Below are 13707 nucleotides of genomic sequence, written 5' to 3'. Positions count from 1 at the left end.
ATAACCTTGAGATAGCATCAAGAGAAAATCACTTGGACTCATTTGGGACTGATTTGCCAGGCACTGTTTTGAAGAAAAAGGAGCCACTGCCATCTAGTGGTCATTTCTGGGAGATCTGTTAAAAGAATATGCACTTCTCAATAGAAAAGGTAATGGGAGATTTAAAACTGACAGACAAGCACTAACAGGTAGTGCTGGTGGAGGATTTAATGTTAACACAGATGAAATAATCACTTTTTATATTAATTCACACCAACTGAACTTGTGTGGTCTCTCTGTCCCCAAAACATGTCTCTTTGCCCTTTAATGTAGGCTACTCATTTCTTAACAACCCACTGTCACCTACTTAACACAAAACTATGTTGTAGAATAAACTGTAGAAGCCTGAGAAGAGGCATGAGGCTATACCTCTGGTGATGGAGGTCAAGATATCAAGGACTGAGCTGTCTGTGCCCTCGGTACTACACTGCAGTGCAATTTCTTTGTCAGTGTGATTACCTTGTACTGAGTACTAATGCCACCTCCTACTTTTATCATGTATTACTTATCTGCTCAATAGTCAAACTGCTCCAGACAGAATATTGCAGACAGATGCAAAGATTTCAGACATTTCTTTATTCATAAACTTGATGCAAGTTTACAAATGTCTTTATATGGTCAAAACCACCCTTGCAATGAAATAATGATACCAACCAAAGCATGCTAACAGTGCATAACTTTTAACCCGACCACAGTGGCTGTAGAAGCAATGTAAGAGCCCAGATTCAGCCAATATGCTTGCCATTGAGTGTTAGTCAAATGTATTTAATTAAAGGAAAGGCATCACAGTCAAATTATTACTCCTGTGAATCATAGGGCTTTTGATCCTAAACATCTTGTTTGCAGGTACTTGTGTAGTTTGAGAGCACAAAAAAATTATAATAAAAAAAAACATTATTTGAACTGAACTTAAACACAGTGTAAACTCCGTATTTCTGCAGTAACTTGAAGATCCATTGCTGACATGCAAAACCTGCTATTACCAAGAGAATTTGAGGGAGGAGGACAGGTTTTTGGAGAAATTGACAACAAATTTTTTTTGTTGTTGAAACAAATCATTACAACACTCAGTTTAAAATTCAATATCGCTGGCATGTAAAAAATGCAAGAGCAAAACTACAATGCCTGGTGGTGTAATGGGTACAAGTTTCCAACAAATACGTTGCCATTTTGAAGTGATCCTTTAGTTGTGTGCAGTACATATTCCTGAGTTTGCTTCTCCTGAAAAGAAAATTGGGCTGGACAATGAGGTGGCTCACCAACCAATTGAACAATTAACAACCATGCCATGTTGAGAAAGGGTGAGTTTTGAAGTAATGAATACAGAACACTGGGTTAAGACAGCTGTGAGGTTAGTTAAGCAAAGAAAGCCTGCAATTAGGAATGACTGTATGTATGAGTGTTCACAACTAAACTTTCTACTCTGTCTTTTGGGACGACATACCAATAAAACAATGCCACACCAAAGAACACTCACAAATTGCATCAAATAGAATGCTCCACACCGTTTTCCTGCATATAATTCAAATTACATCTAAGCATCAGCATGCTGAAGGGTTGCTGAGGTGGCAAGCACTGGGTCATTCATGTGATAGCATTGGTATTTATCAAACCTGAGCGAACACTCTACAATAAGGACACAGTCCTGTCAGATGTGATGCCGGACATTGTACAGAAGCCTTGCTATTGCTGTGAATTTAAAAGTGAAACTTTAGAATGAGGTCAATAAAACAATCAATGACCAAGGTCACTTAAATGCAGGGAAGTGCGGAAAGAGCTATGCAGCTTTCTAACTTTTGAGACTTCTGTGACACAATGGCACATCTCTGCTGCATAGCCATAATGAGGTTCATGTGGTTTGAGTGATCAGAGAATAGCCTATCTGCAATGTCATAAACAGCTGTGCCCGTTTTTTTGTTCATCAAAGTGAAGAGGTGTCATCAATTGTGTGCATGTGCAGTTTCTGATTACTTGAGAATATAATTACACAAAAATAATTCAAACTGCAATAGTTATAGGTACTTATGGGCATGGCTTACTTGGCCTTTACCTTCTGCAAGAATATTTTACTTATATTTACTTATCCTAAACAGCCTTTGAAGAAACTGCAGTGCCCCAGCTCTTAGTTGTCAAATGGTACATGGTAAATCAGTCTCTGCCTTGTCCAGGACCCACAATGGTTCAATATAAACAATTTAATCCTTTTTCAGAAATACAAATTTACATGTTTACATTTGAGATTAAAATCAACTACATTACAGTGTGATCCGAACATAGCAAGTCCCCTGCTTCAGTTGGTATTGGGTTGCCTAAGACACACACCAGCTCTCTCCTGCACAGAGTGGTCCAGATGCTGGTGCTGGCAATAGCAGTGACCCAAAAGCAAAACTTCTTATTCTTTATGGGCTGTCCCACCCATGAGGGGTGTCTACTCTTTTCTCTCAACAATCCAAGGCTTCACATTATATAAAAGCTTTAAAAAATAAGCCATCCTCAGAAGCAATATAATTGTGGAAAGGGGATCTTGGCATTTTTAAAGACAATACATGATCACAGAGGTCATCCATGAAACAACAAAAAAAAAAAAGCGCCATTTTCACCAGCGGAAAAAGATTTGTTCCAGCCACCACCAATCATCAAGCAACACAAGTTCTTAATATCCAGTCTGAGGTTGGGGAGGCAGCGGCTACAGGAGAGGTACTCGGGCCTCCATTCAAATAAAGTCATGCCACAACTTTCAACTTTACAGCCAGAAAGCAACCTTGGCATGCCGCACGCTGAAACCCAAGAGCTGATTCAGATATTAGTTCTTTCCAGGAGGATGGGATGATGATGCAATGGAAAACCGAACAACAGATATACTGATAGATAAATATCTGAGAAGAGACCGCCCCAGAGAGCAACTGCAGGCAGGGCAGTTTGTGAAGAGGGGCTGGGCTATTTTTTCTGGGTCATCTCAAAATTTGGAGTCAAGAGTTCAAACTCTTGTGTACAACAAAACAAAGTCCTCAAAAAGATTTATTGGTCATGAATAAAGTGAACTAAGACATATGGGTCCCACAGCAAGAAAAGCCAAGTCTGTGCTAGCCATCCTCCTTTGGGGGTGTGTACCAACCTGGAAATAAAACACAGGACCAGGAGTGTAAACAAGGATTCTTTTAAAATTCAAATAATAAACAGACAATTAGTCAACAGCATAGATGGCATGTCAGCTAAGGCTACGCCACATCGGTTTTAATTCATATCATGATCGATCTAGCCTGGTTTATTTGCATGTTAACATGCATTATTTGAAATGTGTTTTCAATCTTCCTTAATATTTGGTCATATGTTTCATACAGGTTAGAAATAGTCTAAGTTGACTAGATGTATATTGCCAAAGTCATTGTTTGTTCCATGCACTACTGCTCTGTGGTTGAAAGCATGGCTCAGATTTAGTTTCAGTATATAAAGTTGCTAATGCACTTGTATCAAATAAGAGACCAAAAACTCACCATTCTTTTCATGAATCTGAACCAGAGATTTGTAGGATTGCTGTGCTCTGGCAAGATTGTACTGATTCTGAAAAGAGAAAAAAAATCAAATTTGTTCCCCAATAAACAAGGAATGCTTATCCCCCCCCCATCTCAAATTTCAAACAAAAATCTCAGGTGGGATGAACACCCACCTCAAACACTGTTTGAATATTCTCACAATAGACTGTAGTCAGTACTACTGTCAGTACTCTCTCCTTTTCACTATAGTCAAGATTCTTTCAAATGCAAGTACATTGATCAGATAATTTATAGCTAGTTGGAAATAACAGTAAATAAATAACTTGTATGCAGTAGTAAACACACAGATAATAAAAACTATACTTTAAAAAAATAAATAAATTAAAAAAAAGGTATTTCTGTCCATATCATGACTATATCTGATGAAATCCTCTTACCTTATTCGCTCCAAACAGCACTCTGGCTTTTCCTTTGACTAAAGTGGCATTGATCTGCATGATGACAGATTCAATAGAATAGGCACTGCTCCAGCCCTGCAATAACAAAGACATGTGTTAGATATCTTACATTTTAGTTTTATGCAAAGGTTATTGCTTCAACAGGCTTGCTTTCAAGACATTCTTACTCAAATCATCTATTTGTGGAGAAGAAGCTATGTACATCAGAGTGAATCTACCTGATCTCATGATTGTGTTCATAACTCATGTTTCAGCCATGTGCTGAAGAAAATCAAATTCACAAATAAATATCAAAAGGAAATACAGTGATGAAAAGACAGTGAGAAACTCCAGACTGCCAGGAAACCCATGTAGAAACAATTAAAGCGTCACTTTACGTAGTTTCTTTTCAATAACTTTTGGTTGAGGTAGGCACTTTCATTTTTATGTCCTTAACTGACAAGGTGGTGGTTAAAAGGTGGAAAGTTTAAAATAATAATTTACCTGTTTGGTGAGAAGTTCCATGCAGAGGGCACCTCCACCGAGAACATAGCTGGAACAGACAAAAATATTTAGGAAATTCAATGTCCAGTTATTAGTGCAACATCTCACCTGTTTTTAGCCAACTACTAACTGGACAAGGCATGTATTTGGTCAACAAATTAAAGTAAAATCACTTTGTATTTAAGCAAAAACACTTACCCCCCAGAAAGCACTGGCGAAACAACTCTCACAAATGGTGGATCAAATGGAAAGTTATCCTACAAAATGTTTTAAAAGTCAGTTACAAAATGACAATATCAATAGTTTGCTTGAGGAGAATTTTGTTGCGGTTGCGTGCAACATTATTGTTGACTTACTTTATAGGAAAAGTTTAATAAGATGTAATCCATCCCCTCCTTTTCCTTTAGGACTTGTAAATCACTGTGCAAGGGACTGTCTGGATCCACTCTGCAAGTATAAAAAAGACAGTTAATTTGAACTATGAAGCAACACTCACAGAACACCTTTGAGTCACTCACGTTCTCAATTTGACGTGCCATTCATAGAGACTGTCGTTAACAAGCTCCACAGAATAGATGCCTTCAAAAAGGGTTACAGTTACATCCCAGACTTTGCTAGTATTCTATGTCAACTATTGTGACTACTGAATGAGGACTTTGAGTACAGTATGTGACTACCTGTCTTGTAACTCTGAGATCTGTAGATTTCTCGCAATTCCTTCATTAGGCGATCAGATGCCTGCACTGAACCAGACACAGCTCCCTGTCAAAGAAAAAGAAGTCTGACATAAAGTCTGCTGTCAAGGTGCCATTTATTCGTCAATAACCCTAAAAATATAAATCAAACTTAAGCTCAGATTTAAAATCGAAAACTGCCACAAACTCTATAAAGCTAAACAACAAAAACAAGATAACCAGACTTTTTTATCCAATCATACCAGATATGCGCACACAGTATAACCAGTTAAAATTTGCATCACTTACATTCAAATGGTCTTGTCTCTGGTTTTTTCGAATTTTCTCCAAGATGGCTAGATTTTCTTTTTCAATGCCATCATCTTCTGATTTCTTTCCTTCCACAGGCTCTTCCTCTTTCATTTCATAGTGGTCCAAATCCTCTATGTCCTATGGAGAATTTGTATTTTATTATGTCATCATTATCAGGATATATTATATAAAACAGATATTTTAACAAATTATTAGTGACATGCCTCTCCCATCTCCTCCTCCTCTTCTTCCTCAGATGTAACTTCCTCTGTTCCATGCTAATAAAACACAGAAAACAAGCTATGTTAACAGAACTTGAGTTTAACTGGATCTTTGCATAAGATAAATTATGAATGGGGCCAAATTGAGTGAGTATTAATTGTTCAAATAATCCAACCACTAACCTTTCGTTCTTGCCCTACAGGACCCGCAGGCAAAGGCTGGTCAAGCATCTCAACATCAGGATGTTGGGGAAGGTTGTACAACCGACATAGGTCACAAATGAGTTTCTTCAACTGTTGTAGAAGCTTATAATAAAGCAAAAAGGTATGTGGTTACATTAAGAAAAAATATTTCCAGCAGAATTAACTGGAGCCCGACCATCTTTAAACAAATTTTGTGTATTTCACGTACACCTAATGCATTTGGACTATGCATTAGGTGTTTTGGTATAGGCTTATGTTGTGCTTAGAATGAGCTTGGTTCATCGGGCAGAATCTAAAAAACACCGTGTGCATGCAACGCCAGTGATGCAAATAAACGTCCGACATTTCACTTACTGTGATATTACAGAGAAGATAATCTTATTACATGTGACCTAGTGACCTACCAGGGTGCTGCCTTTTCTCACATCTTCCAACCGCTCTAAAACTTGTGCAAGGCTTGGGTCGTCCGAATCTACAAACCATATCGGTGGCGTAGACGGATAAGACTCCTACAGACAGTACAAAGGACATAAACTATTTAGACAGTAAAAACGTCAAGTAACTGGGGGCTGTCACATCACGCAGCTCCTGTAATCATAGGTATGGCCTCGTTAGCTTGGAGCTTGCTTAGCATTTCGGTTAAAATAACTATCAAACAACTGTAACTGAAACTGCATAAGTGCGGATTGAACTAAATATAACCATCTGTAATATTTTATAATACATAAGTCACTGGAGTAAAGTGGATATTCAATACTTTACACATTTTAGTAAGTTAGCCAGCTAACTTTAGCCTGCTAGTGTCTAACAAGAGTCAGTTATGTTTGTGCTCGCTTACCGTAATGTTACAGTGTATGATTAACAGCTTCTCTCTCGTCACATTAAACTGACAGCTTAGTTCGTCGGGTTTCCAATCAATGATCCTAAATCGTTCGTGATTTGGATCAAAAATAGACTCCAAAAACTTCAGTTCGGCCTTTAGCCCCGACACCGACATCTTCCATGCATCTCCGACTGGGCCGCTGGGGAGGAGCGGGGACTTAGCTTAGCTAGAACGACACCAGCAAAAATCCTGCCTCAACTGTCTGACTGATGCTCAGAGACAAGCCTGGATGCTCTACAAAGTCCACGGACGGGTATTCGCAGATACCGACCAGATTGTAGATTAAACAACTGACGAGGGAGACAAGTCCTGTCAGCTTTCAAGTAGCATGTGAAACAACGCAGAGGATGATTTAGCAACAGACTAGCGGGTAAGTTAGCCAGCAAGCTAACCTAGCCAGTCCGTTGTTGTTGTCTTTCCGCCTATTGTTGTGTCTGCCTAGTATAACAACATTTTCGATCACTGCCCATGTCCTTTCAGTGTCTTCTCATTCTCCCAGAAGACTGTCTCTCATCACCGTGTTAAGGGGGAGGCAGAGATCCAAAAGTGACGGCTCTGAATCTTTCAAGCGCTGTATGGATTGTGTTGTTTTTCACCCCGGTGTTGTACTGTGGCTGGCTGCTCAGTGCTGGCCTCGTCTGGGGTTTAAAGATGGCGTTCTGTGATTCTCAGCCCCGCACAATCCCATCATTCAGTGCGACCCGAAGGTGTGCCAAAAGTTTCGTTATGGTTATTATTTTCTCAGCGAAGGGGATTATTTTCATTTCATTAGTTAACAGATAGCAAGTTTAAACAACAACATTTATAGACAAAAGGCTGCCCTACACATGCACGTGCACAATGTGGTCACCTGCTCTTATTTACTAATTATAAATACTCACGTTATTGTAAATTATTTTTGGGGCTATTATACTCAGAAAAAGTTCAAGGATTAATAATATTTAGATTTTTAAATGTGAAGATTTAAAACGACTAAATTCAGTGTGATTTATTTATTTATTTTTTATTTATCAAGATTTGTTTGAAAGTGTGATCTAAAATGCTTCTAAATATTACTGCTTCTCTGAGTAATATTTTTCATCTGTAGACTACATTTTACTGTTATTCTGCTTAAGTAAACTACAATTTTGGCAGCAGTAGGCCTACCTGTACTTGTTATTGAGTACATTATTAGTAAATGTACTTTTATTTGACGCTGTGAACAGGCGTGGCTTTGGACTCAGCATCAAGAACAAAACTAAAACTTCCAAAACATGTTAATATCTTGTTTTGGGGTGAATATAGCATTTACAAAACAATAAAAGGTAACATGGTGATCTAAATATGTTATGTGTTTGCAGTTAATACCTCATAGAAGTGTAATATCCCCTCTTTAAAGAACAACAGAAAAACACAAGTAGCCTAATTAAATGAATGCAATCTAGGTCAGTGTAATGCCATACTGTTATCCATCCTTGGCAAAGCAACTTCTCCATGGAGACAACATGACAGCGGGCTCTTTTTTTCATCTAGTCTGTGCCTTGCACCTAGACTGGGTCTCTGCATATTCTGGTGAAGTGTGTATGACTGGTCAGACAAGCGGTTTAAGTTAAAGGTGCACTTTTATGATAGGGAGTAGTTTAAGGGCAAATGAGTCCCAACCCTAGGATTTTACATTTCAAATTACATGGTAAAAATTAGACTACACACATTTGATTTGATTTGAAGAGGGGACAAAACCAATCCATTTGTGGCTTATCATTTTTTAGGAATATTCTTCTTGTGCAAAGCATTATAGACCTAGGCTATTGCTTTTTTAATAACTATTGCTACTGGCCAGTAGTTAATAATTAAACATATAAACTGAAAATGATGCTTTAATATTTTAATATCCATTTAAACTGGCTTTTTAGTTGCTCAAGCAAAACTGTTAGTACATCTGATGTTTGCACCCACTAGAGAGCAGTGTTGCCCAAATATTACGACATGAAGATGATCCACATGATGATGCGTGTTGCTATCCTTAGGTTTTTTGTTTTTGTTTCATAAAACATTATTTTAGTTTAGTTGTTTTGGCTATCCTGAAAGCCGAGTAAAAAACAAGGTTTTTTAAAATACTTGATTTAGAAAATCATTTTTTTCTGAGTTGGAAAAGAAAAAGAAATACAGCAAAATAAATTGATTTGTTTTACTAAACTAAATGACTACTGTAGATTATCATGATTCCCTACACCTGTATTTTCTTAGTCCTTGACAGTATGTATGTATGGTGAGTAATAGCCCATTAATGCACAACTGTGGAAAAACAATGCCTACCTGTCCACTCTTTCTGTGCAGTATGGGCCAGGGGTTTAATATAGTTTGTGAAAAGGTCATTGTTCCAGTCTAGCACACATTCAACATTTTTTTTAAAAGTTAATTGACAAAATACACAAAACCGCATTTTATAGAAACAACAGATGTAACCTCTACTTTCTATTGGTTTGAGACAATTTTCAGTTGGCACAAAGAGCACTCAGCTTGTTGCTTAAACATACATGTGTGTATATTTAACTCACTATTGCATCACAGTATGTCATTTTCCTGGTCCACCTGGTCATTTCACTTCATTTGCTCGCTGTCAGGCTAATGGCCAAGCTGCTGACCAGTTTTACCTGCGCTGATTGTTCACTAGTGTCTAAATCGATATCATTTATTCTTGTCACATGTATAATTACTTACCATTGACTGGATGATGTGCTGCTGGGATTACAGGTTTCTGTTTGTAATCTAAACATGTGATGACATCTTTATTTACATGATTGTGGGGACAGAAATGACTCCAAACTCCCCCCAAAAATATTTTTGAATAGATTTGGGTTACAAGACAATATTCTGAACTGTCCATATAGGCTTGCTTAAAACTTAACTGTCTAAAGGCACAGGCTTTGTCATGGTTCCACATGAAAAAAACAAAAAAACAAAAAAACAAAAAAAAAAACTGTCAAATTCAGATTATCCCGTTTTTGTCCAAAGACCTTTTCTTTTATCTGTAAAACTGTATAGGAGGTCTGTGTTGGACCTGAGGAAGACCCGGGACTGTTCGGATATAATCCTGGTTCTGTCTAGACTAAGAAGTTTGTTTTTAGTGATTCTTTACATGAAAGCTGTGAGAGCATAAGGTGCTCCTGTAAGTCTAAACCTAACCCTCCTCATAGTTAATAAACTAGGGAATGACACATTAGTGCAAAACCATTTCAAATAAAATCAGAGGCATAGACTTTTTTCATTGGAATCATGTTTGATCCCAATAGTTTTTTTTATTGAATTCTGAAATTTCATCAAAACCCAAACATAACAATGGACAGATAGGAGATAGGACATGATATAATCTATATGATTTTTTTTGTATAAATTATGTGCATTGAATGTTGGGAGACTTGCACATCACAGCATCTATGAAAATAGAAGATGCAAATTGACAAAAGCCTGGTTGCTTATTAGCCAACGTTCCATGTGTTATGATAAAGTGTTCAAACGACTATTCCAAAGGCCTTCAGAGAGGCTATTACAAAGGTTGTCACAGGTCAGAGTGAACAGAAAACTATGCCTTCACTTACATCACAATTCTCTTCAGGCCTAATTTATGAACAATCAAGTGACATGTATATAGTTTGCCATACTATGCTTGTGTACTTCCCAATAAAGAGGCAGATTGCTGTTGTCTGACATGATTTATCTTGCCTCACTGCCCTCTATCTGCATTGGACAAAAAGTTAATTAAAATCCAGCACTGTCTTATTCCATCCTAAACAGCATAAACAAATCATCCTCTAGCATTTACAGCCTTTATTATTTCTGTTTGAATAACAATGCAAACAGTGGCCAGCATTCTTTTGTCATTTTACCCGCTACAGTTTATTTATGAATAAAATCTTTTATTTGCGGGTGATTTTTGGACACATCTGTGGTGGTAAGCAAGGTCTTGAAGAGAAGTGTAGGCCTAGCTTTGGAGAGCCCTATTTGTCAACCGCCTGTTCTGCTGATTCACCACATACGACTGCACACTTTGTCAGAGAAGACAGCACTATTCCCACAGAGAAGGGGCGATATTCATCTTTTTTTTTCTTAGGAATAGTAAATGTGTCAGGGAGGAGGCCAGTCACATCCAAGACTAGGGCTAATATTAAAGGGAGCGTAATTTTTATTTATCATTCCATAAACATTTCCTATGTGTCCCCAGATAAGGTAAACATAAAAATTAATTTGGAAAAAATAAAATAAAATCAAAAAAACATTGTACATGATGGCTAAATGCTTAATGTTGTTGTTTGGTGTTCTAGTGTTTGGAGGTTCTGAACTTTCACATAAGGGATACTAAGAATGGGAAATGCATGTATTTATTCTCAATACGCTAGTTAATGTACAGGTAGCCCACGTTCAGATGTGATTGTAGTAGACTTTTTAAACCAGCAAGACTGCAAAGTACATACCCTATTTTGAAACAGACTGTAAAGAACATTCAAACACACTGGATCCTTAACCCATGCTGTCCTTTTTAATGCAGAATGATGTGTTTTAATAGGTGGCGTTATCATGATACAAACATAATGCCGTGACAGAGGCCCAAAACGATCCTCCAGCTAAGGCAGTCCTGACCAAGCCTAGCAACAAGATCACGGAGATGGGTCCACTGCTCCTGACGAGGTGCCCCAGCCATACTGAAGGATGGGTCAAACGCAGGGTACAATTTTCTATATGGCGACAATGGCATATACCTTAACCTTACCATAACTTGTGGAACAAACAACCCTAACAAAATTAAAAAGGTTTAATTTCATGCATCTAAACATTTCTCCAATATGTCTGCTGGGCAATAAAGTGAAAAAAGGGCAAACATCACCATTAAATGTATGATTTGGAAAAAAAGAAAACAAGTGTCTCTACAATCTCTGTGTCCTTTCAATTTAAAGTCAAACTCACTCGAAAGAAATGAGTTGCGCCACTCCCACTTATTTTGCGGTTGTGGATTGCTGAAATCCCTTCCAAAAGGTCTAACATTCAATACAAATATGTACTGAAGTGCGTGTTATATTCTGGAACATGATGTTTTGATTATTGTCAACAACATGCATGTACATACAATCACTACTTTTTCTTCTCGGTTTTGTTTTCTCATTCTTTTTGGGAGTGGCATGGTGTAATGGATATTTTTTTGTGCCAATCTAATTCCATAAAGGTTATCTGTGGAACATCTCTGTGCTGTGGGATCTGCTGTTCTTCATGCACTCTAACCAAGTCATCTCCAGCCTAATCACATTGGAGCCAAACTCTATTTACTTTGTGGGGCACTGCTGCTCTGATGAGAGGCAAAAAGCAGCAGTGTAAAGGTCTTTGCAAATGAGTGCACCACTGCCAATCTATCTGCTCCTAATGCTAATGTTTACAGGCCCAGCGAAAGACCCTGACAGGCTGACAATTGGGGGAAGGAGGCCAGCTTAAGTCAATTAGCTAAGAGGACAAATATAATCTAAATCATATCCAAGCTGCTGGTCAGAATAAGAAAGTACAAAAAGATTATGATTCCGTATTGTTTTTGTTTAGTTTTGTAATATATCCACTGAGCTTTTAATCATGCTTTTCAATCAATGTTTTTTCCCCTTATTATTATTCAGTATTGTATCTCATGCATGTTTGAGAATTTATATTGTGCTGTATTTGAGACACCAATGAACAGAATATGTGCACTGGTTTTCACTTTTCACCTACCCCCTAAATCCACCAACTGCTCGGTATTTAATTGCTATATATATAATGAACAAAACAAAACAAGTCTGATAAATAAAAAGGCTGAAGGGAAAACCGGTGATGAGCTGGCAACAGGTCATGCATGTGGGGAATGAGTGGATAAAGTAGCACAAATGCTGTTAAAGGTTGATTCTTATTCCTGTGTCAAAATACATCTTGCATTGTATGTTTTTGGAGTGCATCTGCCACCAACTGAAATATCCATAACATCATGACAGGTGTCCTAAAAATTTCATTTGTAAGTAAAAAGTGTCTGACTTGACCTGGCCAGCACCTAAGCCTATTGTTTTTAAGCTTGATGGGTTTGGTGAAAAACGCATCAGAATGCATCAAGCCATGAACATATGGTGCTTTAGCACAACTCTGCATGTGGCAGACAACTTTTTCCACCAGTGTGTGGGATCACACATAGACTTTAAAAGGGACAGGGTCTCAGAGGGAGTAACATGCCATCTGGAACACTGTGTACAATGGCCAATCCAATTTACCTCTACCTGTGGCCTCAACACAACCGTCAGCATTGCTCATCAGGATAACAGCAGCACATGGGGCTATGAACCTGATAAGATGCATTTTCAACTTATGTTGTTAACAATACACAATACTGTAGAGAGAGGGGAAAAAACTAAAGGAGAGATTAAACACACTAACAATCTAAATTCCTGTTGTCAAACTAATATGCCATAGTGAAATTGATGTCAAATTAAGATTAAAAAAAAAAAAAAAAAAAAACTGATTTGAAATTGTATTCCAGTCTACCACTTTGTTGTTACTGATGGATTGATGAATGGATGCATTTGCATGTGGAGGGTGTTGCTTTCTATCCAATCTGTTTCACTTATTTTGGAGTAACTACCAGCCACGCTGCCTGTGGTTGGCTGATTATTTTTTATTTGCATCATTAACATCAAGTCCAGACATACAGGCTGCAATCAGTCACTTCAGCATGTGGGAGCCACCCCCAGGATGAGCCATGTGCCATGATGAGGTCCCCCTGCTCTTGGGAGTACAGCTGATGACAGGCTTCATATTCTGCATTCTCTGCCCCCAGAGAGTTGGTTTGACCGTAATACAGAAACCCAATTGAATCATATTGTCCCAGACGAACACACAGGCATCATTAACCTAGAGTATCTAGTAAACAATGTCTCATGTGCCTTGCCAGTCATTTGC

The 13707-nt window shown here is 38.0% G+C and overlaps 1 protein-coding gene across 1 annotated transcript; it reads right to left on the bottom strand.

Annotated features, from left to right (window-relative positions):
* Positions 1-2219: 2219 nt before the first annotated feature.
* On the bottom strand, positions 2220-7471 carry ube2q1 (ubiquitin-conjugating enzyme E2Q family member 1). The gene is made up of 13 exons (XM_033984923.2): positions 6724-7471; positions 6290-6394; positions 5865-5987; positions 5685-5738; positions 5458-5598; positions 5152-5236; positions 4993-5053; positions 4831-4921; positions 4673-4731; positions 4475-4523; positions 3971-4066; positions 3534-3600; positions 2220-3154 (listed from the first exon to the last, which is right to left on the bottom strand). Exons 1-13 carry the CDS (start codon positions 6880-6882, stop codon positions 3123-3125), a joined length of 1122 nt encoding a protein of 373 aa, XP_033840814.1. The 5' UTR covers positions 6883-7471; the 3' UTR covers positions 2220-3122.
* Positions 7472-13707: the final 6236 nt, after the last annotated feature.

This window comes from Periophthalmus magnuspinnatus, chromosome 3 (genome assembly GCF_009829125.3).
Source record: "Periophthalmus magnuspinnatus isolate fPerMag1 chromosome 3, fPerMag1.2.pri, whole genome shotgun sequence".
Lineage (NCBI taxonomy): Eukaryota > Metazoa > Chordata > Actinopteri > Gobiiformes > Gobiidae > Periophthalmus > Periophthalmus magnuspinnatus.
This window is presented reverse-complemented; position numbering and strand designations above follow the sequence as displayed.